Source organism: Anolis carolinensis, unplaced genomic scaffold (assembly GCF_035594765.1).
Source record: "Anolis carolinensis isolate JA03-04 unplaced genomic scaffold, rAnoCar3.1.pri scaffold_11, whole genome shotgun sequence".
NCBI lineage: Eukaryota > Metazoa > Chordata > Lepidosauria > Squamata > Dactyloidae > Anolis > Anolis carolinensis.
Genome location: NW_026943822.1, coordinates 6,106,261 through 6,130,829, shown reverse-complemented (window position 1 = coordinate 6,130,829; position 24,569 = coordinate 6,106,261). Strand labels below are relative to the sequence as shown.

Below are 24,569 nucleotides of genomic sequence, written 5' to 3'. Positions count from 1 at the left end.
CTCGTGTTTTGCTGGCAGTTTTAATATGTTGTAAATTAGTTAAATTAGCCTCCCGCATAAAGCGTACCTAAATTTCCCTAATTGACAGATGCAACTGTCTTTCGGGGCTGCATAGGTCAACAGCAAGCCGGGCTATTTAATGGTTGGGGGCTTAACCCGACCCGGGCTTTGAACTCATGACCTTTCGGTCAGTAGTGATTTATTGCAGCTGGTTACTAGCCAGCTGCGCCACAGCCCAGCCTCCTGCTGTCACAGGAGTTGGACGTCCTGTGACAGCAACCATCGAGTTTCACAAGCAAAAGATTGATAGATTGATTCAGGATGATTGTCGTATCACTCAGAGAGAAATTTCAAGCATAATCGGCATTTCACAAGGACATGTGGGTTGCTTGGCTATCGGAAGATCTGTGCCCGATGGGTCCTGTGAGACGTTAGTTGCAAAAACAGAGTGTCGACTTCTTCTGTGACGGCTTCAGAAAACTTGTTCATCGTTGGCAGAAATGTATCCAATTGTCTGGTAATGGTGTGGAAAAGTGAATAGTGGTAATTAAAGAGCACATTCTAAGAATTATTTCGGCGTTTGATTTATTAAAATATTCCCATCCAGACCCAAGTAACGAAAGTGGAGGCATTACTTTTCATTCAACTCTCGTATATGGAATAGAGAATAGATCAGGTGGTGCAAGTTATGGTTTAACATGTCTGGAAGGTACTGGGTAGGAAAGGCTGTTCAGAACTCATAAGTGAAATGGAAAGCGGTGGATTCTCCTCCTTTGGAGATCATTCCACAGAGATTGGCTGGGCATCTTTTATTGTGTGCTTGGACTAAATGGCCTTGGTGGCCTCCTCTAGTTGTAGGATTCTGTGACTTGGTGATTCATGCATTCGACCAATCTTCCCTGATCCCGCAAGTGAGTTTTTATTGCAACTTTGCCTGTACGGGGTATGCATATACCCAGATGCTGGGCTAGATAACATTATTCTGAGTTACTCCTTTCTTCTATCTAAGAAAGAGAGGAGACAGGACGATTCCCTCTTTTGTGTAAGTGTTGGCCATGTTGACCTGTGCCCTTGGTTTTCCAGGTGATTCCTGTGAAGTGAATCAATGTCTGAATGGAGGGACCTGCCTCACCGGTATCGACGACTCTCCTTTCTTCTGCATTTGTGCCGAGGGATTCAGTGGGATCAATTGCAACGAGACCGAGAAAGGTTTGTTTCTATTACCCTCCTGTTTATTGCATTCTTCCCTTATCTTTCTCTCAGGGCAGGAGGGCCTGAGTTGGAGTGGTGGGATCGGAGTCAGTAGCATTTTTGGGTGGAGTCAGACGAACATGATTGCTTTATATTAGTCTAGTCTGGTTTTGTTTCAGTAGCAACGGCAGAAGCAGGAGCCTGGAAGAGGTGGCCAGGCTCCTGCTTCTACCACTGCTGCATATTTGTCGTTTGCCCTCCCTCTCTCACTCACTCACCTGCCCTCCCTCGCTCTCTCACTCACTCACCGTGCCGGATGTTAGGGATTCCTCTTCTTCAGAAGAGGAAAGGGAGCAGGAAAGTGTTCATGAATCTGAGGATGAGTTGGAATCTGAAGAGGAGATTTTGCAAGTACCCACATTTCAGGAGAGGCGAAAGAAAACAGAGCAGAGACATCGTTCAGCTAGGATAGCTGCCAGAAATGCAACTGAATAATTAGGAACTGCCCTAGCAGCTGTGAGGGGACTCAGGGCTATAAAGCAGAAGCAGGTGCAGCCAGATCTTGCTGGTAAGAAACTGACTAATGCTTTCGCTCCCCGTGTGCCTGCTCCGAGTCTGCATCTGGATTCATTGCTGTTTCTTTGTCTGAAGTAAGACTGCTATTTGATTTGTATCAGAGACTAAGAACTGCATTTGCCCTAAGACTTCCTTGCTTCCTTTTGCATTATTCCCCTGAGTGTTCTGTACTTTATGTTTTTGCTGCAGTAAAGCAGTTTTCATTTACTTACCACAGTGTCTTAAGGCTGTTCTTGAAAGACAAAACAGGACACTGGGTCCTGGTTCTGCCGCCGCTGCATCTTTGTCCCTCGCTTGCCCTCTCTCTCTCTCACTCACCTGCCCTCCCTCACTCTCACACTCACTCACCGGGGCCGGGTCTTAGCGGCAAAGGCAGCAATGGCAAAACCAGAACCCGTCTGGTGAGTGAACGGGTAAGTGAGGAAGGATGGCAAAGACGGTGCCATCAATTGGTAAAGTCTTTATTAACGCTGCCACCAATTGTAAAGGAGCTATTAACGATTGACACCACTGTGGAAAGATGCAGCCACTAAATACTCAGAGAGGAGACCTTTTAAATTTAGTTTTTCTTTCTTCTTCTTATTTACTTTAGATGGTAACACAACTCAGTTTATGCAACAGAGGCTTAGATGTTTGAGGAACAATAACAAGTTTATTCAGGCACAGAGCTTAGTGGCTACAAAATTATTTCTCACTCAGAGGCACTTTAGTTAACAGTTGCAATATTAGAATGAGGTGATTCAAACTTCCTAAAATGTCACTTCTTTCTCTACTGCTTTTAAACCGCAGTCACCCTGTGATATACAATCACAGATTCTCTGTTCCTTATCAGGACACAGACTACATTAAATAAGTCACCAAACTTATTTTAAACTGACTCAAAAATAAGCAATTGAGCTTCCCTGATCCCTTCAACCTAGGATCAGTCTTCCCTGTGCCTCATCAGAGCACAGACTAACTGCTTTTTAAAAAAAACTCTGCACTTGTTCAACAAACCAGCAGTTGGCTCCGTCTACTTCTCCATGGCAACCAGCCTCTGAGTGCAGAGATGCAGTAACTGAAATACTGACCCTTTTAAAAACACAAACACACAATTAAACATAACATCTGTAAACTAAAAATTCACACTTCATTACAGATACCAATACCATGAGCAACAGCTGCCAGTTGGCAGATTAATGTTGGATCAAGTTACATGCTTGAATGGGAACTCACATAATGTATGTATGTGTATGCCTTTATGTCTTCATGTTGGTGAATTTAATGTTGCCTTTTATACATTTTATATGGTGATAAATGTCTAATGTTCCTGCCTGACCTCTCCCCAGGGCCCTGCCACCCCAATCCTTGCCAGAACGGCGGGGTGTGTGAACTGGTTCCCAACCGAGGAGATGTCTTCACGGAATACATCTGCAGGTGCCCCGAAGGCTATGACGGCAAACTTTGCCAGAAGAGTGAGTGTTGGATGTTGCTGAGGGCAATGGCTGTGGGTATGGAAGAACAGCTCTTCCTGTTCTTGGACTGCCAAAGTATGGCAACCATTGGTCATGCCAACTGGGCATTCTGGGAGATGAACAGGATCCCATTTCTAACAGGCGGCAACTGGGAACCTTTAGGAAGCTTGCAAGACAAGGGCCCATTCACACGACTCACTTGTAGTGCAGTTATTCCATTTTAACTGCCATGGTTTCATCCTGTGGCATCCTGGGATTTGTAGTTTAGTGAGGCCCCTTATACACTGCCATATAAAATCCAGATTATTTAAAAGGGGCCGGGCTGTGGCGCAGGCTGGTTAGGAGCCAGCTGCAATAAATCACTCTGACCAAGAAGTCATGAGTTCAAAGCCAGCCCGTTTGGGTGAGCACATGACAATAAAAAAAATATATATATAGCCCCACCTCATTGTTGACCTAAGCAACCCGAAAGATATTTGCATCTATCAAGTAGGAAATTTATGAATAAATTCCCTTATTTTTTCTGTATGTGGGATTCAGCATTTTTAAGACTCAAATGTCAGTGCTGGTTTGTCTTGCTTTTGGCTGCAGATATGAATGAATGTGCATCGCAGCCCTGTAAGAATGGAGGCATCTGCTTGGATCTTAATGGCGACTATGCCTGCAAATGTAGTTCACCCTACATTGGGAAGACCTGCCATATCCGTAAGTTCCTGGTTGACCACAGCGATTGTTTCAGAGGAAGTCTTAAACAATACAATACAACAACATAAGATACAAATCAATTTCAACGAATTAATACATCAAGACTATAAAAACAACATCACACAATAAAGGTGTAGACAGTAGCCAAGGATAACATAATGGTCTTCAATCTTTGGGCAAAAGAATAAAATTATAGTTGTGCAATATACAGTAGAGTCTCACTTATCCAGCATTATCCAACGTTCTGGATTATCCAACACATTTTTGTAGTCAATGTTTTCAATACATCGTGAAATTTTGGTGCTAAATTCGTAAATACAGTAATTACTACATAGCATTACTGCGTATTGAACTACAGTAGTCTTACTTATCCAACACCCGCTTATCCAACATTCTGGATTATCCAACCCATTTTTGTAGTCAATGTTTTCAATACATCGTGATATTTTGGTGCTAAATTCGTAAATACAGTAATTACTACATAGCATTACTGCGTATTGAACTACAGTACTTATCCAACACTCGCTTATCCAACATTCTGGATTATCCAACCCATTTTTGTAGTCAATGTTTTCAATACATTGTGATATTTTGGTGCTAAATTCGTAAATACAGTAATTACTACATAGCATTACTGCGTATTGAACTACAGTAGAGTCTTACTTATCCAACACTCGCTTATCCAACGTTCTGGATTATCCAACGCATTTTTGTAGTCAATATTTTTTAATACATCGTGATATTTTGGTGCTAAATTCGTAAATATGGTAATTACTACATAGCATTACTGCGTATTGAACTACAGTAGAGTCTTACTTATCCAACACTCGCTTATCCAACATTCTGGATTATCCAACACATTTTTGTAGTCAATGTTTTCAATACATCGTGATATTTTGGTGCTAAATTTGTCAATACAGTAATTACTACATAGCATTACTGCGTATTGAACTACTGTTTCTGTCAAATTTGTTGTATAACATGATGTTTTGGTGCTTAATTTGTAAAATCATAACCTAATTTGATGTTTAATAGGTTTTTCCTTAATCCCTCCTTATTATCCAATATATTCGCTTATCCAACATTCTGCTGGCCCATTTATGTTGGATAAGTGAGACTCTACTGTACTTTTTCTGTCAAATTTGTTGTCTAACATGATGTTTTGGTGCTTCATTTGTAAAATCATATTTAACTTGATGTTTAATATGTCAGAGTAATTGCAGCGCAGCAGCAGTTGGATGGAGTCAGAGGAACGCAGAACGAAGAGACATCAGAGACGATGGCAAAACTATATACAAAGTTTTACTGACTTCAGTAATAATCAAGACAAACAGACTTGCAGACAATAGACACAGGACTCACTCTAGGCAGACAGAACAGAACTGAACTGATGTATAATCAGTAATGCATACACACTTGTGTCTGGACACTCCCCAGTTCCAGCCACACATCAAGGTCAACACAGCTTCTCAGCAATTAACTCTTTACAGACTATAGTACACTCTGGATGATGCAATCAGTATGCAATACTGGCAAGACACAAATTTCATTTAAACATTATCTATACACAAATCCCACATTAACGTAATAGGCTTTTCCTTAATCCCTCCTTATTATCCAACACATTCGCTTATCCAACATTCTGCGGGCCCATTTATGTTGGATAAGTGAGACTCTACTGTATTAGGAGTACTGATGACATAGGTCAGTGATAAAAATGCAGAAGCTAGGATAAAGGTAGGGGTAGGGACTTGGACAATTGCCCATCTTAATCGAAGGTGGCTTGAAAAAAACAGGTTTTCAAATATTTTCGGAATGAGGCAAGGGTGGGAGCTAATCTGATTTACAAGGATGCACGTGGTGGGTCTCGCTTCTCTAAGGATCCTGTCCGCATCCTCAGAGTGCACCAATTGAAAATAATCCATTAAAACTCGACAAACAGGCGCCTGAGTTACATCCGCAGGAAGGGATCAATAGAGATGTCTCAAGCGTCATCCAGCTCACGTCCATTCTGCTATGCAGGAATACACCATCAAAGCACTCTTGGCAGATGGCCACCCAACCTCTTTTTAAAAACCTCCAGAGACGGAATCTCCACTCCATATTGAATAGCTTTTACCATCAGGAAGTTCTTCTTTGTATTCAGGTGGAATGTCTTTTTGTGTGATTTGAATCCATTGATCCATATCCTAGTCCAGGCGTCCCCAAACTAAGGCCCGAGGGCCGGATGCGGCCCTCCAAGGTCCTTTACCTGGCCCCCACCTTCAGTTTTATAATATAATATTTTTATATCAGTTTTAATAATATAATATATAGTATATACATATAATATTGATAAAATATTATAATGTTATACAATATAATGCTAATAATAACAGTAAAGTAAAGGTTTTCCCCTGACGTTAAGTCCAGTCGTGACCGACTCTGTGGGTTGGTGCTCATCCCCATTTCTAAGCTGAAGAGCCGGCGTTGTCCGTAGACACCTCCAAGGTCATGTGGCTGGCATGACTGCATGGAGCGCCCTTACCTTCCTGTCGGAGTGGTACCTATTGATCTACTCACATTTGCATGTTTTCGAACTGCTAGGTTGGCAGGAGCTGGGGCTAACAGTGGGCGCTCATTCCGCTCCCAGGATTTGAACCTGGGACCTTTTGGTCCACAAGTTCAGCAGCTCAGCGCTTTAACACACTTCGCCACCAGGGACCCCTCAACTAATAATAATACCATATAATAATATTAATTATATGTTATATATTACATATAATATTACAGTATAGTGGTATAGTTCAATATAGTAATATATAATGCTAATATTGTGCTATGCTAATATAATATATTGTATGTACATACAGCTGCTCTGAGTCCCCTTCGGGGTGAGAAGGGTGGGATATAAATGTAGTAAATAAATGTAGTAAATAAATAAATAAATAATTTTAGACTTAGGCTTGCCCAAAGTCTGAAATGACTTGAAGGCACACAACAACAACAACAATCCTAATTAACTAGACTATATCATTGGCCAGAAGCAGGCCCACACTTTCCATTGAAATCCTGATAGGTTTATGCTGGTTACAATTGTTTTCATTTTTAAAGATTGTATTGTGCTTTCATTGCTGTTGTTGTTTTGCACTACAAATAAGACATGTGCAGTGTGCACAGGAATTTGTTCGTATTTTTTTCCAAATGATAATTCAGCCCCTCAACAGTCTAAAGGATTGTGGGACGGCCCTCTGCTTTAAAAGTTTGAGGACCCCTGTCCTAGTCTCTGGAACAGCAGAAAAATAGCTTGCCTTCTCCTCAATGGGACATCCTTCCAAATATTTAAACAGCAACCATGTCCCCTCTCAGCCTTCTTTTCTGCCATCCAAACATATCCCTAGGCTGCCTTTCATAGGGTTGGAATTCCAGACCTTTGATCATTTTGCTCTCTCTCCGCTGGACAAGTTCTAGCGATTCAGCATTTTTCACGGTTTGCCATGCAGGAATGGCAAAAGGCAGGCTTGTGGGATATCCGTGTTCCAGGCACTGAGTCCCTGTCGAGCAGTTTTGGTCCCGCATCCCAATGAGTGGGGCAAATCCAGCCCTGTAGCAAGAGAAGGCGTTTGTGTGTGCTTCTGTTTATTATTTGTAAACATGAAAGAGATCTCTTTCCTCAGATGACTGTTTAATGCAGAGAGGAACATACAAACAAGCAAAAACACAGAAGAGTGTTGTATTGTTTTGTGTATTTTGCACAACACTTTTTAGAATACAAAGCCCTTTATCGTTTCACCTCATTTGTCCCCAAATTGGAATGTTGTTATAGAACCTTCTCACGTTGGTGAGAGATGGATAGATAACAGCCCTCATAGCAGGGATGACAAGTCACAATACGAGCAGCTAAATTTTGCTACCAACCTGCCACATCTCTTTCTCTTTCTGCTGAAACAGCCTGCATATTGGTCATTTGCCCGGATGGTCTAAGTCAGGGGTCCCCAAACTAAGGCCCAGGGGCCAGATGCGGCCCATCGAAGCTATTTATCCGGCCCCCACGGCACAAGGGCAGAAGGGGGTTGGGCTAAATGACCCAAGGGGTCTCTTCTTCTCTTACAACCATTATTATTATTATTATTATTATTATTGACACAACGACGTTGTATGACACAGCAAACAAGATAGATATGCTGGATTTCGTTTCACAAAATCACAAGTCGAACACTTCCCAAGTGTCTAGGACTGTGTGATGTATTTTCGGATGATGCGTGCAGATCCCAGTAAGGTGGCCTTTTGCAGTTGGCAGATCGTAATTTTGTCAATGTCTATTGTTTCCAAATGCCGGCTGAGATCTTTTGGCATGGCACCCAGTGTGCCCATCACCACCGGGACCACCTGCACTGGTTTCTGCCAGAGTCTTTGAAGTTCAATCTTGAGGTCCTGATAGCGGCTGAGTTTTTCCTGTTGTTTTTCTTCAATGCGACTGTCACCTGGGATGGCAACATCAATGATCCAAACCTTGTTCTTTTCCACAACTGTGATGTCTGGTGTGTTGTGTTCCAGAACTTTGTCAGTCTGGATTCGGAAGTCCCACAGTATCTTTGCGTGTTCATTTTCCACAACCTTTGCAGGTTTGTGATCCCACCAGTTCTTAACTGCAGGGAGGTGATACTTGAGGCATAGGTTCCAATGAATCATTTGGGCCACATAGTTGTGCCTCTGTTTGTAGTCTGTCTGTGCAATTTTCTTACAGCAGCTGAGGATATGATCAATGGTTTCATCGGTTTCCTTGCACAGTCTGCACTTTGGGTCATCAGCTGATTTTTCAATCTTGGCCTGAATTGCCTTTGTTCTGATGTCTTGCTCCTGGGCTGCAAGGATCAGGCCTTCTGTCTCCTTCTTCAGGGTCCCATTCGTGAGCCAGAGCCAGGTCTTCTCTTTATCAGCTTTTCCTTCAATTTTGTCAAGGAACTTTCCATGCAATGTTTTGTTGTGCCAGCTGTCAGCTCTAGTTTGTAGTGCGGTTTTCTTGTACTGGTTTTTTGTCTGCTGTGCTTTGAGGAGTTTCTGATTTTTGACTTCAATCAAAGCAGGTTCTTCACTTTGCTTGACATATTCTGCCAGGGCATGTTCTTCTTCTTTGACTGCTTGTTTTACTTGTAAGAGTCCTCTGCCCCCTGATCTTCGAGGCAGATACAGCCGGTCAACATCACTACGAGGGTGCAGTGAATGATGAATGGTCATGAGTTTTCTTGTTTTTCTGTCCAAATTGTCCAGTTCCGCCTGTGTCCAATTTATAATGCCAGCAGTATATCTTATGACAGGTATGGCCCAGGTGTTTATGGCCTTGATGGTGTTGCCTCCATTGAGCTTGCTTTTGAGAATTTTTCTGACCCTTTGTGTGTATTCTTTACTGACCACAATCTTCACATGTTCATGCTTGATGTTGTCCAGCTGTAATATGCCCAGATATTTATAGGCCTCTGGCTGGTGACACTTTATTGTTTGGCCATTGGGCATATTGATGCCCTCACTTTCAATTATTTTTCCCTTTTTCAATGCCACTGTCGAACATTTGTCCAAACCAAACTCCATGTTTATATCAGTGCTAAAAATTCGGACAGTGTTGGTCAGAGATTGGATTTCAGTTTCCGTTTTCCCATATAGCTTCAGGTCATCCATGTACATCAAATGTGAAATTTTGTGAGAATTCTTAGATGTTTGGTAGCCGAGATTTGTTTTTTGTAAGATTGTTGACAGAGGGATCATGGCAATAATGAAAAGCAGAGGGGACAATGAGTCTCCCTGGAAAATTCCTCTCCTGATGTTGACAAGTCCATAGCTTTCATTTCCAACAAACAGTTCAGTTTTCCAGTGCTCCATCATGTTTTCAATGAAGGTGCCAACTGTTTTACAAATCCCGATGGCGTCCAGGCACTTGATGATCCAGCTGTGTGGGAGTGAGTCAAAGGCCTTTTTGTAGTCAATCCACGTCATGTGAAGATTAGCTTTTCGGCTCTTACAGTTCTCCAGAATCATTTTGTCAATCAATAACTGGTCTTTTGTGCCCCTGCTTTTCCGTTTGTTGCCTTTCTGTTCATCTGGCAAGATGTTTTTTTCTTCAAGATAGTCTTGAATTCTGTCAGCTATGATGCCAGTCAGTAGTTTAAACATAGTGGGCAGACACATTATTGGCCTGTAGTTTCCTGGTGCTGCTCCTTTTGCTGGGTCCTTTTGTATCAGGTATGTTCTTCCAGTTGTTAGCCATTCACTGATACTTCCTTTCTGCAGCATCTCATTGAATTGTTGGGCCATTTTTCCATGTAAACTAATCAGATGTTTGAGCCAAAATCCATGGAGTTGATCACTACCAGGCGATGTCCAGTTCTTGACTTTTTGCACTCGTTTGCTGATCATTTCAGTTGTTATTTCCATCAGTTCCATTTTGTTCTGTGAGAATTTTCCTTCAAACTCCTTTATCCACCCAGCGTTTTTGTTGTAGTTCTTATTGTTTTCCCAAAGCTCTTTCCAGAACTTTGTTGTTGCAGTTTTCTCTGGCTTTATGGTTACTGTGTCTGTTTTTTGGTTCAGGCTCTGATAGAACTGTCTTTGGTCTGATTGAAACAGTTGATTTTGTCTGTACTGGATGATTCTGGCTTCATACCTTTCAATTTTTCTGGCTGTTGCTGTAATTTGTTCTTTCACAATTTCCAAAGCTTCTTCAATTTTTCTGGTGTTCAGCCAGTACTTTCGGATCAGGTATTGCTTGATTTTGTCATTCTTCAGTTTCTTCTCTTTCATATTTTTCAGGTTACTTGCATCTGATCTAAGCTTTTTGATTTTCAACTCTAGCCTGACCTTCCACTTTGGTTTTCCAGTCGATTTTCTTTGGGGCTGCCTTGGTTGTAGGAGCCCAAGTTCTTCTGTTACTATCACTGCTGCACTGTAGGCATACTGATTTGTTTGTTCAATTGATGTTATTTGGACAGTGGAGAGTGCTGCATTCACATCTTTCATGAGAGGCGCCAGGTGTCTCTTGGGCACTGTTTTTAGAGTTGGGAGCCGCTTTCTTATTGCATTTGCTGCAGCATGAGCCATGATCTTATCCTTGAGCTCTTGTTGTCTTGCTGTCAAGGTTCCTGGTGGTTCAGCAGATGTTTCAAGTGCTGGTTCATGAAATTCTTGCAAAAGCTCCACACTTTCTTCTGGTTCAATCTGTTCCACCATTTCAAATGTTGCTGGAGTCTCTGCTGCTGTCTGTGCTGTGGTCTGATGGTAATTTACTTTGCAAATTTTCTGGATTTCTTCGAGTTCAACTTCACTGAACACTTTGTTTCTGATTATGAATCTTTGTTGGTCAGCCAGTCGGGGTTCTGTTATCTGTGAGTCAGCGTACTCTTGTTTCCATAGCTGATGCATCCTTTTTTGGTAGCCACGCCTTTGAGGTTCAGATTTGTAGTAGCATTTCATAATTGTGCGGTTTTCTGGCATTGTATATTTTTGCCGCTTCTGTGACTGTTCATTTGGGGTTTGATGATTCCGTAGCCCACTTGTCAATGGATGTACAGAATCAGCAGCATCCACCGCGGTCCTTTTTATCCTGGGCGACGACCGAGCCAGTATAGACTTCGTTTGGGTTTGATTCTCCATAATGCTAATGGGTTAGGTGCACTTGGTTGTGCTCCTCAGCTGAGGCCTCTCTGGCTTGGTTGGACCTACCGGTAGTTACACTACCGCCAGCACAGCCCTCAGTCATCATTGGAGCAGGTAAGCCCCCCCACCACGTCAAAGTGGCACCTGCGGAGGGGATTATTATTATTATTATTATTATTATTATTATTATTATTATTATTATTATAATACATTGAGGCTAGGTGGCCATCTGTCAGGGATGCTTTCCTTGTGCTGTTGGTGCACAAAGGCAGAAGGGGGTTGGACTGAATGGCCCAAGGGGTCTCTTCCAACCCTCTTTATTATTATTGTTATTATTATTATTATTATTATTAATATTATTAACATTGAGGCTGGGTGGCCATCTGTCAGAGATGCTTTGCTTGTGCTGTTGGTGGACAAAGGCAGAAGGAGTTGTATTAAATGGCCCAAAGGGTCTCTTCCAACCCTCTTTAATATTATTATTATTATTATTATTATTATTATTATTATTATTATTATTATTAACATTGAGGCTGGGTGGCCATCTGTCAGGGGTGCTTTGCTTGTGCTGTTGGTGCACAAAGGCAGAAGGAGTTGTATTAAATGGCCCAAGGGGTCTCTTCCAACCCTCTTTATTATTATTATTATTATTATTATTATTATTATTATTATTATTATTAACATTGAGGCTGGGTGGCCATCTGTCAGGGGTGCTTTGCTTGTGCTGTTGGTGGACAAAGGCAGAAGGAGTTGTATTAAATGGCCCAAGGGGTCTCTTCCAACCCTCTTTAATATTATTATCATCATCATCATTATTATTATTATTATTATTATTATTATTATTATTATTATTATATTATGACACAGCAAACAAGATAGATATGCTGGATTTCTTATCACAAAATCACAAGTTGAACACTTCCCAAGTGTCTAGGACTGTGTGATGTATTTTCGGATGATGCGCGCAGATCCCAGCAGGGTGGCCTTTTGCAGGTGGCAGATCGTAATTTTGTCAATGTCTATTGTTTCCAAATTCCAGCTGAGATCTTTTATTATTATTATTAACATTGAGGCTGGGTGGCCATCTGTCAGGGGTGCTGTGCTTGTGCTTTCGGTGCACAAGGGCAGAAGGGGATTGGACTCTATGGCCCAAAGGGTCTCTTCCAACCCTCTTAATTATTATTGTTGTTGTTGTTGTTGTTATTAATTATTATTACTCGGTGGCCAACTATAGTCTGGCCTTCCAACGGTCCGAAGGATCGTGAACCGGCCTCCTGTTTAAAAAGTTTGGGGACCCCAGGTCTAAGTCTTACTCCTGTCCCGATATTTCTTTCCCTCCCACTGTGGCCTTTTGCCTCCCTTCATCTTGACCAGGCATTCTTTTCTCTCCCTTTGCTCCTCATGACCCATTACAGGCTGCGGAGACGTACTGGGAATGGAGACGGGAGCCATCGCCAACTCCCAGCTCACGTCCTCGTCGGTGCATTTTGGCTTCCTTGGCCTGCAGCGCTGGGGTCCGGAGTTGGCTCGCCTCAACAACAAAGGGATCGTGAATGCCTGGACCTCCAGCAACTACGACCGCAGCCCTTGGATTCAGGTATCCATTCACTGAGGAGGAACAGTCCAAGACGGGTCTAAGAACTGTAATAAATCCAGCAAGGAGATGGTACGCTGGCCGCTTTCTCCATTTCGCTTTTAGAGAAGGTGCACAGTGGCAGCTCACCATCTCTCTGTGTTGTCCCTTGTCATGCAGAGAATGTGATGGGTCCTCCTGATCTTCATTACTTGCCCAAAAGACCTGGCCTTGATCAAAGGCAGCACGAGACACTTGTTCTGGTGGCAATAAATAATAATAATAATAATAATAATCATCATCATCATCATCATCATCATCAATATATATAAAAGAGTGATGGCATCACGGCGACCCACAAAACAACAAAACTACAGGCCCCCCAACCCCGAAATTTGACAACACAACCCATCATTCACGCCTCTAGGTTGATACAACAAAAAGAAAAGAAAAATAAAGTCCTAATTAGAGAGAGAGGAATAAATGCTTTTATCCAATTGCTGCCAGTTAGAAGGCTAAGCTCCTCCAATTTGGTCCCCTAGCAACCCAATAAAAAATAATAAAAAACACTAAAAAATTAATACAATAAAATACTATAATAACAGAAAATAACTAAAAATAATACAAGAAAATAATAAAATATAATAAATAAAAATATAACTTACAATAAAAAAATAAAAAAAATGCAAATCACGTCAAATAAAAATTACACAACAATTTTTAACCAATACCACCACCACTTTGCCACAGCAACGCGTGGCCGGGCACAGCTAGTAATAATAATCATCATCATCATCCGAAAATACATCACACAGTCCTAGACACTTGGGAAGTGTTCGACTTGTGGTTTTGTGAAACGAAATCCAGCATGTCTATCTTGTTTGCTTTGTCATACAACGTCGTTGTGTCAATAATAATAATAATAATAATAATAATAATGCATTTATTTCTCGCCTCTCCCTGTGGCTCAAAGTGGGAGACAACGCAATTGAAACGAGATAAAACACTATTAAAAGACGTACAACAAGATAGATAAAGGTAAAGGTTTCCCCTGATGTTGTCCAGTTGTGTCCGACTCTGGGAGTTGGTGCTCATCTCCATTTCTAAGCCGAAGAGCTGGCGTTGTCCCTAGACACCTCCAAGGTTATGTGGCTGGCATGACTGCATGGAGTGCCATTACCTTCCCCCTGGAATGGTACCTATTGATCTACTCACCTTGGCATGTTTTCGAACTGCTAGGTTGGCAAAAGCTGGAGTGGGCACTCACTCTGCTCCCCAGATTCGAACCTGCGACCTTTCGGTCCACAAGTTCAGCAGCTCAGCGCTTTAACATGCTGTGCCATTGGGGGCTCCATACAACGATAGTAAAGGTAAAGGTTTCACCTGACGTTAAGTCCAGTTGTGTCCGACTCTGGGGTTTGGTGCTCATCTCCATTTCTAAGCTGAAGAGCAGGCGTTGTTCCTAGACACCTCCAAGGTTATGTGGCCGGCATGACTGCATGGAGCGCCGTTACCCTCCCGCCGGATACACAGAGTTAAAAGGCAGTCCTCTACAATGAAGACTTTGTCCAATGCATAATGCAACATGGCACGGACACGTTACTTCACTTTGCAGCAAAGAAGACTGTGCTCACAAATCCTGAATTGAGATCAAAACAATTCAACAAATCCGACATTCAGGGTTATTTATTTATTTTTAACGAATTAAGATTCACAACAAGAGGTGTATGATGTATGGTCGATGGTAAATGGTGGCCAAGTGTTCAAGGCAGGGGTCCCCAAACTAAGGCCCGGGGGCCAGATGCGGCCCTCCAAGGCCATTGACCTGGCCCCCTCCCTCAGTTTTAGACTTAGGCTCGCTCAAAGTCTGAAATGACTTGAAGGCACAACAACAACAATCCTACTTGATTGGCCAGAAGCAGGCCTACACTTCCCACTGAAATCCTGATAAGTTTACAGTATGTTGGTTAAAATTATTTTTATTTTTAAATATTGTATTGTTCTTTCATTTACCAATATTCTAAATGAAATATTGTAAATGAATGATATGGTAATAATATAATATATTGTGTATACATATAATATTGATAATAATATTATAATGTAATGCAATATAATATTTATTTATTTATTTATTTATTACAGTATTTCGACTGCACCCTTCTCACCCAATAGGGGACTCAGGGTGGCTAATAATAATAATACAATATAGTAATATTGTATAATATAATAATATTAATTATATATTAAATGTAATATTACTAATAATATTACAGTATAATGGTATAGTACAATATCTATATATATAAAAGGGTAATGAAATTTCGGCCTAGGACAAAACAACAAAACTACACATTCCAGAAACACTAAACTTGGCAGCACAACCCCTCATCCATGCCTCTACGTTCATACAACAAAAAGAAAAGACAAATAAAGTTCTAATTAGAGGGAGAAGAATAATTGTCTTTATCCAATTGCTGCCAGTTAGGCTAAGCTCCGCCCACTTGGTGTCCTAGGAACCCACTCAGCCCAGGGGACAGGCAGAGTTAGGCCTCACTTAGGCTTCTTCCACACTGCCTATAAAATACAGATTATCTGATTTTAACTGGATTATATGGCAGTGCAGACTCAAGGCCCTTCCACACAGCTATATAATCCATTTATAATGGACTTAATGTCAGGGGAAAACCTTTACCCTTTACCTTAACTACCACCAATTCCTCAATACTTTATTTCCCAGACCACCAGACTTCGCCACAGCAACGCGTGGCCTGGCACAGCTAGTAGTAATATATAATGCTAATATTGTGCTCTGCTAATAATATAATGTATTGTATGTACATACAACTTGTAAGCCGCTCTGAGTCCCCTTCGGGGTGAGAGAGGGTGGGGGATAAATGTAGTAAATAAATAAATAAATAATTGTTGCTTGGGGGGGGGGGGTTGCACTACAAATAAGACATGTGCAGTGAGCATAGGAATTTGTTGGGGGTTTTTTTCAAATGATAATTCGGCCCCTCAACAATCTGAGGGACCATGAATCGGCCCTCCACTAAAAAAATTTGAGGACCCCTGGTTTAAGGATTCCCCTCACTTGTGCCGGAGGATTCTGTCCAGCCACCAAGAGTGAAATCAGATTTATTAGATCCCCCATTTGTGGTTTAGGAGTGATGGTGGTGACGGAATTGGGTGATAGAAAGGGAGGGGGAACTGATGGGAAAACCGCCTCTCCCATGATCCATCTTCTTTCCATGGATCCCGGTTATGCTGCGAGGAAGGCAGGCATCTTAATGTTGAATCCAAGGAGAGGGGAAAGTTGTTGGCCCTCTCGCCAGTTCGGCTGATTGTGTTTCTTCCTACCAGGCAAACCTGCTGAGAAAAATGAGGCTGTCTGGGGTTGCCACACAAGGGGCACGTCGTGCAGGCCGAGCAGAATATGTCCGGGCTTATAAAGTGGCCTACAGCCAGGATGGGCGCGAGTTCGTCTTCTGCAAGGATGAGGAGCTGGACCAGGAGAAGGTGAGTGGCGGTGCTTTGTAGGACAGCTGCAGGTGAGACGGACAGAAAGGTGACCTGTATACGAGGGGGAGAGAGGGAGGAAAGGGCCACAAAGAGAGCCTGCCCAATGTTTTCAGACAGTGGCCACGGAGGTAGGTCTTCTCAGAGCTGGAGAAGGGAGAAAGCAGGCAGGCAACAGTCCCAACGATACCACAGAATCATAGTTAGAAGGGAAAACATACCGTGTTTCCCCGAAAATAAGACAGTGTCTTATATTAATTTTTGCTTCCAAAGATGCGCTAGGTCTTATTTTCAAGACATGTCTTATTTTTCCATGAAGAAGAATTCACATTTATTGTTGAACAAAAAAATGAACATTTATTATATACTGTACAGTAGTTGTCATCACAAACCAGCATAACCAGACAAACTGTGAATCCTATCAGTAATTTCTTGTTACTACCACTATTTCCATGTACAACAATGTATGGTACATACATTTACCGATCCTGCATGCCCTAGTGTTCTGTTCGGCGGGCATGCTTCCAAACAAAAACTTTGCTAGGTCTTACTTTCAGGGGAGGTCTTATATTTAGCAATTCAGCAAAATCTCTACTAGGTCTTATTTTCTGGGGATGTCTTATTTTAGGGGAAACAGGGTAGTTGTGGGAAAAGCATGGGCCATCTAGTCCTACCCCCTGCCATGCAGGAAAAGCACCATCAAAGTACCCCTAACAGATGACCACCCAGCCTATTTTTAAAAGCCACCAAAGAAGGAGCTTCCACACAGGCAACATAGAATTATAGAATCATAGAATAGTAGAGTTGGAAGAGACCTCATGGGCCAACCCCCTGCCAAGAAGCAGGAAATCGCATTCAAAGCATCCCCAACAGATGGCCATCCAGCCTCTGTTTAAAAGCCTCCAAAGAAGGAGCCTCCACCACAGTCCGGGGGAGAGAGTTCCACTTCCGAATAGCCCTCACAGTCAGAAAGTTCTTCCTGATGTTCAGGCGGAATCTCCTTTCCTGTAGTTTGAAGCCATTGTTCTATTGCGTCCTAGTCTCCAGGGCAGCAGAAAACAAGCTTGCTCCCTCCTCCCTATGACTTCCCTTCATGTATTTGTACATGGCTATCATGTCTCCTCTTAGCCTTCTCTTTTGCAGGCTAAACATGCCCAGTTCTTTAAGCCACTCCTCATAGGGCTTGTTCTCCAGACCCTTAATCATTTTAGTTGCCCTCCTCTGGACGCTTTCCAGCTTGTCAACATCTCCCTTCAACTGTGGTGCCCAGAATTGGACACAGTGTGATTCCAGGTGTGGTCTGACCAAGGCAGAATAGAGGGGAGCAGGACTTCCCTGGATCTAGACGCTATTCCCCTATTGATGCAGGCCAGAATCCCATTGGCTTTTTTAGCAGCCGCATCACATTGTTGGCTCATGTTTAACTTGTTGTCCACGAAGACTCCAAGGTCTTTTTCGCACACACTGCTGTCAAGCCAGGCATCGTCCCCCATTCTGTATCTTTGATTTCCATTTTTTCTGCCGAAGTGAAGTCCCTTGCATTTGTCCCTGTTGAACTTCATTTTGTTAGTTTTGGCCCATCTCTCTAGTCTGTCAAGATCGTTTTGAATTCTGCTCCTTTCTTCTGGAGTGTTAGCTAGATATCCCTCCCAGTTTGGTGTCATCTACAAACTTGATGATCGTGCCTTCTAACCCTTCGTCTAAGTCGTTAATAAAGATGTTGAACAGAACCGGGCCCAGGACGGAGCCCTGCTTGTGGCACTCCACTCGTGACTTATTTCCAAGATGAAGAAGACACATTGGTGAGCACCCTTTGGGTTCGTTTGCTTAGCCAATTACAGATCCATCTAACCGTAGTTTTGTCTAGCCCACATTTTACTAGTTTGTTTGCCAGAAGGTCGTGGGGGACTTTGTCGAAGGCCTTACTGAAATCCAGGTACGCTACATCCACGGTATTCCCTGTATCGACCCAACTCGTAACTCAATCCAAAAAAAGAGATCAGATTAGTCTGGCATGACTTGTTTTTGGTAAATCCGTGTTGACTATTAGCAATGACCGCATTTGTTTCTAAGTGTTTGCAGACCACTTCCTTAATGATCTTTTCCAGAATTTTGCCTGGTATCGATGTGAGGCTGACCGGATGGTAATTGTTTGGGTCGTTCTTTTTTCCCTTCTTGAAGATAGGGACCACATTCGCCCTCCTCCAATCTGCTAGGACTGCTCCTGTTCTCCAAGAACTCTCAAATATTATTGTCAGTGGTTCCGAAATAACTTCAGCTAGTTCCTTCAGTACTCTTGGATGTAGTTGAGCTAGCGTACAGCAGGCGTATAGGCTAGTTTCACAACCATTTCTAGCCCTTTCTGAATGAAAATGCAGTCTCCTGAATGCTGATCTTGTTTTTCATCCACTTTGCTCTGGTAGGTAGGCCCCTACTTGTTGTTTTCCAGGTGTTCACGAGGCAACACTGACATATTTGGGAATCCAGGCATTCTTTGGCGTTTCCTTCCCCACTACAAGCCCTGACTAGTTGCATCGTAGGGCTATAACTGTGTTTTGGTGATAAGAAACACATTGCTCCCGGTGGCATAGTTGCCATTCTTTCCTCTCCCTTCTTCTCTTAACAAGCCTTCCTTCCAAATTACAATTGAGTTGAATTGGTTGCCACACAAAAGGTGAAGCATTCGGGGTCAGGTCACAAAACGCTGGACAGGCCGGCAGTAAATAGTTGGCCAAACGTACTTGGTTATTTAGTGAAAGTCCATTTATGATTAATCAAACGTGGAGAGGGATTTGCCTGAAAAAAAAAACCATTTGAAGTAATGTTCTGTATGTATAAAATTAATGTATATTGTAATCAGTGAATAGCGTGGGAAGCCTTTATGGACAAGCTGTGAAATGCTTTTGTTATGTTGATAGGTGTTTAAGGCTTTTGGTGTTTTTATGGTTACAATAGTTTCAATGTTCAATTCTGTTTTATTGTTTGCATATTGTATCATTTTTAGTGTTAGCCACTTTGTGGCTCTTTTTAGAGAGAGAAAGCAGGATACAAATAAATGCAACAAATATAGCAACAACAATGACAGTAACATGTGAAATGGAACAACTTGGTCCAGGTCGGTCAACAGTCATCTCCTGGATCTTCTGGAGCAGGGGTCCCCAAACTTTTTAAACAGGGGGCCAGTTCACGATCCTTCGGACCGTTGGAGGGCTGGACTATAGTTGGCCACCAAGCAATATAATAATAATAATAATAATAATAATAATAATAATAATAATACATCACACGGTCCTAGACACTTGGGAAGTGTTCGACTTGTGATTTTGTGATACGAAATCCAGCATATCTATCTTGTTTGCTGTGTCATATAATAAACTAATAATAATAATAATAATAATAATAATAATAATAATAATAAATAACAACAATAATAATAAAAAAGAGGGTTGGAAGAGAGCCTTTGGGCCATTTAGTCCAACCCCCTTCTGCTTTTGTGCACTGAAAGCACAAGCAAAGCACCCCTGACAGATGGCCACCCAGCCTCAATGTTAATAATAATCATAATAATAAATACATCACACAGTCCTAGACACTTGGGAAGTGTTCGACTTGTGATTTTGTTATACGAAATCCAGCATATCTATCTTGTTTGCTGTTTCATACAATAAAATAAAATTTTATAATGATGATAATAATAATAATAATGAATAATAAAAACAACAACAACAACAATAATAATAAAGAGGGTTGGAAGAGACCCCTTGGGCCATTGAGTCCAATCCCCTTCTGCCTTTGTGCACCAAAAGCACAAGCCAAGCACCCCTGACAGATGGCCACCCAGCCTCAATGTCAATAGTAATAATAATAATAATAATAATAATAATAATAATAATAATAATAATAATAATAATAAAGAGGATTGGAAGAGACCCTTTGGGCCATTGAGTCCAATCCCCTTCTGCCTTTGTGCACCAAAAGCACAAGCAAAGCACCCCCGACAGACGGCCACCCAGCCTCAATGTTAATAATAATAATAATAATAATAATAATAATAATAATAATGTGATTTTGTGATACGAAATCCAGCATATCTATCTTGTTTGCTGTGTCATACAATATAATAATAATAATAATAATAATAATAATAATAATAATAATAATAAGGGTTGTAAGAGAAGAAGAGACCCCTTGGGTCATTTAGCCCAACCCCCTTCTGCCTTTGTGCCGTGGGGGCCGGATAAATAGCTTCGATGGGCCGCATCCGGCCCTTGGGCCTTAGTTTGGGGACCCCTGTTCTGGAGACTCCTTGAAGGCTTCTTCCCAAATGCATCCAGTAATGATTTCCTCCCTTTCATCCACCTCTGCTCGTCTTATATTTTCAATTTTGGTGGCCAGATTTACACATATGTCCTTTTATAATGTGCAGGGAGACCCATGCATGTTCCATAAAGCTTAGGCTGGCTAGACTGCCTCCCAACAGTCTGAGGGACCGTGAACTGGCCCTTGGCTTAAAAAGCTTGAGGATCCCTGATCAAACCACGATGCCATGACGCTCTTGGAGATGCCATGAGGAGAAGACATCCCGCATTCGCACCTGTTTCCAAGCAGCCTTCCACCTCTCCTTTCCCCTTTCTTTCTCTTGTAGGTTTTCTCAGGCAATATAGACAACGACGGTACTGTGACCAATATGTTTAATCCTCCCATCACCGCTCAGTATATCCGCATCTACCCTGTGGTCTGTCGGAGAGCCTGCACCGTGCGCTTGGAGCTCATTGGCTGTGAAATGAATGGTAAATGCTTCTCAGCTGGGCTGGGTGAAGGGTCTCTGTTGGGTTGGTTTATTTGTCCTGCTTCTGTATAAAACAAAACTGTTAGCAAATGCCACTGCAGATTCAAGAAAACACCATAGTCAAAATGGTCCGATCCAGTAGTCAAACACCGAGAGGTCAATGATAAAAATCCAAGGATCAAGAGTCTATACTGTAGTCAAGGGCCAGTCCAGAGATTCAAGGTTCCAAGTGTTTGGGAGACAGGTCAGGATACCAAAAATCCACAAACCTGGGGAAAAACCAGCAGCATCCACAACCAGATAGGACAAATACTTTCCACCTGAAGATCAGTCTCCAGGCTAGTTCCTTATATCCAGTAAAACTGAGCTACATCTTATCTCTTGCATGCCTCCACCCTTAAATGCTTTCACCTGGAACTCTTACTTACAGATTACTCAGCCCTTTAGAACTAATATTTACCTTAACCCCTTCCCTCATCAACTGCTAGACCTGAAACCACCAACCACCAACTGTAGAACATGATACATGACACATATGAACCCATACTTTTAATGTGTTGTCGAAGGCTCCCACCCTGAGCTTCCACATTGCTTAGTTTTCCAATATACTTCACAACCTTTGAGGATGCCTGCTGCGGTGATGTTGTTTTATTTAATTAAATATATTATATTATATTATTATATAACCACTGCCACCAGTGTAAAGATGTTTTTATTTAAACGCTGCCACCAAATGTAAAGATGTTTATAATGCTGCCACCAGATGTAAAGGAGATTATTAATGTTTGGTACCGCTATGGGAAGATGTTGGTGGCTACCAACTGTCTCAGAGAGGAGATCCTTTAAAGTTTGTTTTTCTTCCTTCTTTTTGTTTACTCTTGATGGTAATATATGTGACAGAAGCTGAGATGTTTGAAAAACAATAACACGTTTATTCAGGCACAAAGCTTAATGGTTACAATAACTTTCTATTTAGAGGCACTTTGATTAACCGTTGCAAAGCTAGAATGAGGTGTTTCAAATTCCTTAAAATGTCACTTCCTTCTCTACTGCTTCAAACTGCAGTCACCCTGTGAATTACAACCACAAATTATCTGTTCCTTATCAGGAGACTACCTTAAAATAAGTCACCAAACTTATTTTAAACTGACTCAAAAATAAGCAATTGAATCTCCCTGATCCCTTCAACTTTGGGCCAGTCTTCACTGTACCTCATCAGGGCACAGACTAACTGCTTCTTTTTCAAACCTGCACTTCTCCACCAAAATGGCAGTTGGCTCTGCCTACTTCTCCGTGGCAACTAACTCATGAGTGCAGAGTAACTGAAATATTGACCCTTTTAAAACACAATACATAATTAAACATGACATCTGTAAACAAAAAAAAAATCACACTTCATTACACCTGCCTGCCATAGATGAGGGTGAAAGGTTAGGAGAGATGCTTTTGGAACATGGCCATACAGTTCAGAAAATGCACAACAACCCATATTTTTTACATGCAGTACTGAATATAATTAAGGCATCGTGTGGCATCACCCACTGCATATCTTTTCTCTCTCTCCTCCTTTTTATGCTGCAAGAGATTCACATGGCCAATTCTCTGAAAACTGCCTGGTCTGAAATGATTGCTTCTTTTATGCTAACTGCTGTTTTCCAAAAACCTATTGGTGTTTCCTGCAAAAATTCAAACTCTTGACCTGATGCGTTGGGACTTGGGCCTTGGGCTCTCACAATTACATAAGGACAATCTGAATTCTTCCCCAAGAAAACTTAATTTCCCTGAACAGGATAATCAAAGTTGACTGGCATAATCTGAATACTTCTGACATGTTTTTGATTTGGTTTAATTGGGCCAGGGAGAGGGGGACATGGCCTTGCTCCACATCACTGGGAAGCTAAGACAAAGCGGGAATAATGCTTTTGTTTGCGTAGATAAAGGTGGCTGCTTCACCTTCCTTTCTCTGGATGGGAAAAGCCTGGCCAGTTAAAATGCACATGTTCCGTTTTATCACGGGTAGGTTACCAGGATTGTATCTTGGGATCCTGTGATGGATCCTGGTGTGACCAGTCTGTGTCCATTCACTTTCCCAATGGCGTCGGAGCCTTCTTTGGTGTCTATGGCTGATGGGGCATTTTATAAGCCATACTTGCCTTACTCTTTGCTCCCAAATTACTCTTCTTTTTCTGCATCAGCCATTGCAATAGGAGCCCCCAGTGGCGCAGTGGGTTAAACTCTTGGGCAGACAGGATTGATGTCTTCAAGGTTGGGTTGCTGACCTGAAGGTTGCCATTTCGAAACCACCCCCATGAGCTCCCTCTGTCAGCTCCAGCTCCCCTGTAGGGACATGAGAGATGCCTCACAAGGATGGTAAACATCATAACATCTGGGCAATGTCTTTGCAGACGGCCAATTCTCTCACACCAGAAGCAACTTGCAGTTTCTCAAGTTGCTCCTGACACAAAAAAATAAAAGCCATTGCAATGACACCTGCTGGTGTTACCAGGAGTTGCAAAGCTGGATACTATTCCCTTCCACCCGTACTTTTCAACTCCTCTGTCATCACCACCACCATCATCATCACTATGTACAACATTTTGTGGAGCAGTATCAAAAAACCAGATTCATTGTCCCAAGGAGCCTGCAATTATAGTTTGGACAGAACACCACAGAGACATATTTCTAGGCACCTTCGCTGCTTTCCGAGCCCCCAGTGGCACTGCAGGTTAAACTGCTGAGATGCTGAACTTGCTGACAGAAAGGTTGGACATTCGAATCCGGGGAGTGGGGTGAGCTCCCGCTGTTAGCCCCAGCTTCTGACAACCTAGCACTTTGAAAACATGCAAATGTGAGTAGATCAATAGGTACCGCTCTAGCGGGAAGGTCATGCTGGCCACATAACCTTGGAGGTGTCTACGGACAACACTGGCTCTTCAGCTTAGAAACTGAGATGAGCACCAACCCCCAGAGTTGGACACAACTGGACTTAATGTCAGCAGAAAACCTTTACCACCTACCTCGCTGCTTCCCTGACTCACCTCAAGAGTACGAGACGTTGTTTTCTAAACCAAATATTAGCATGACTTTTGCAAGATGCCATTCATTCTCTTTACTAGGTAAAGTATAGTGTCTTGTC

At 42.1% G+C, this 24,569-nt stretch overlaps 1 protein-coding gene across 3 annotated transcripts in view; it reads left to right on the top strand.

Annotated features, from left to right (window-relative positions):
- Window positions 1–24,569, top strand: part of mfge8 (milk fat globule EGF and factor V/VIII domain containing) — a 60,328-nt gene that overhangs the window by 20,932 nt on the left and 14,827 nt on the right. For 2 of the 3 annotated variants that reach the window (XM_062962999.1, XM_062963000.1), the window contains exons 2-7: window positions 1,084–1,209; window positions 3,096–3,221; window positions 3,813–3,926; window positions 12,968–13,149; window positions 16,489–16,644; window positions 21,290–21,434. In XM_062962999.1, coding sequence (XP_062819069.1) covers window positions 1,084–1,209; window positions 3,096–3,221; window positions 3,813–3,926; window positions 12,968–13,149; window positions 16,489–16,644; window positions 21,290–21,434 — 849 coding nt within the window. The remainder of the gene's footprint in view (window positions 1–1,083; window positions 1,210–3,095; window positions 3,222–3,812; window positions 3,927–12,967; window positions 13,150–16,488; window positions 16,645–21,289; window positions 21,435–24,569) is intronic. The other variant, XM_062963001.1, reaches the window with a different exon arrangement.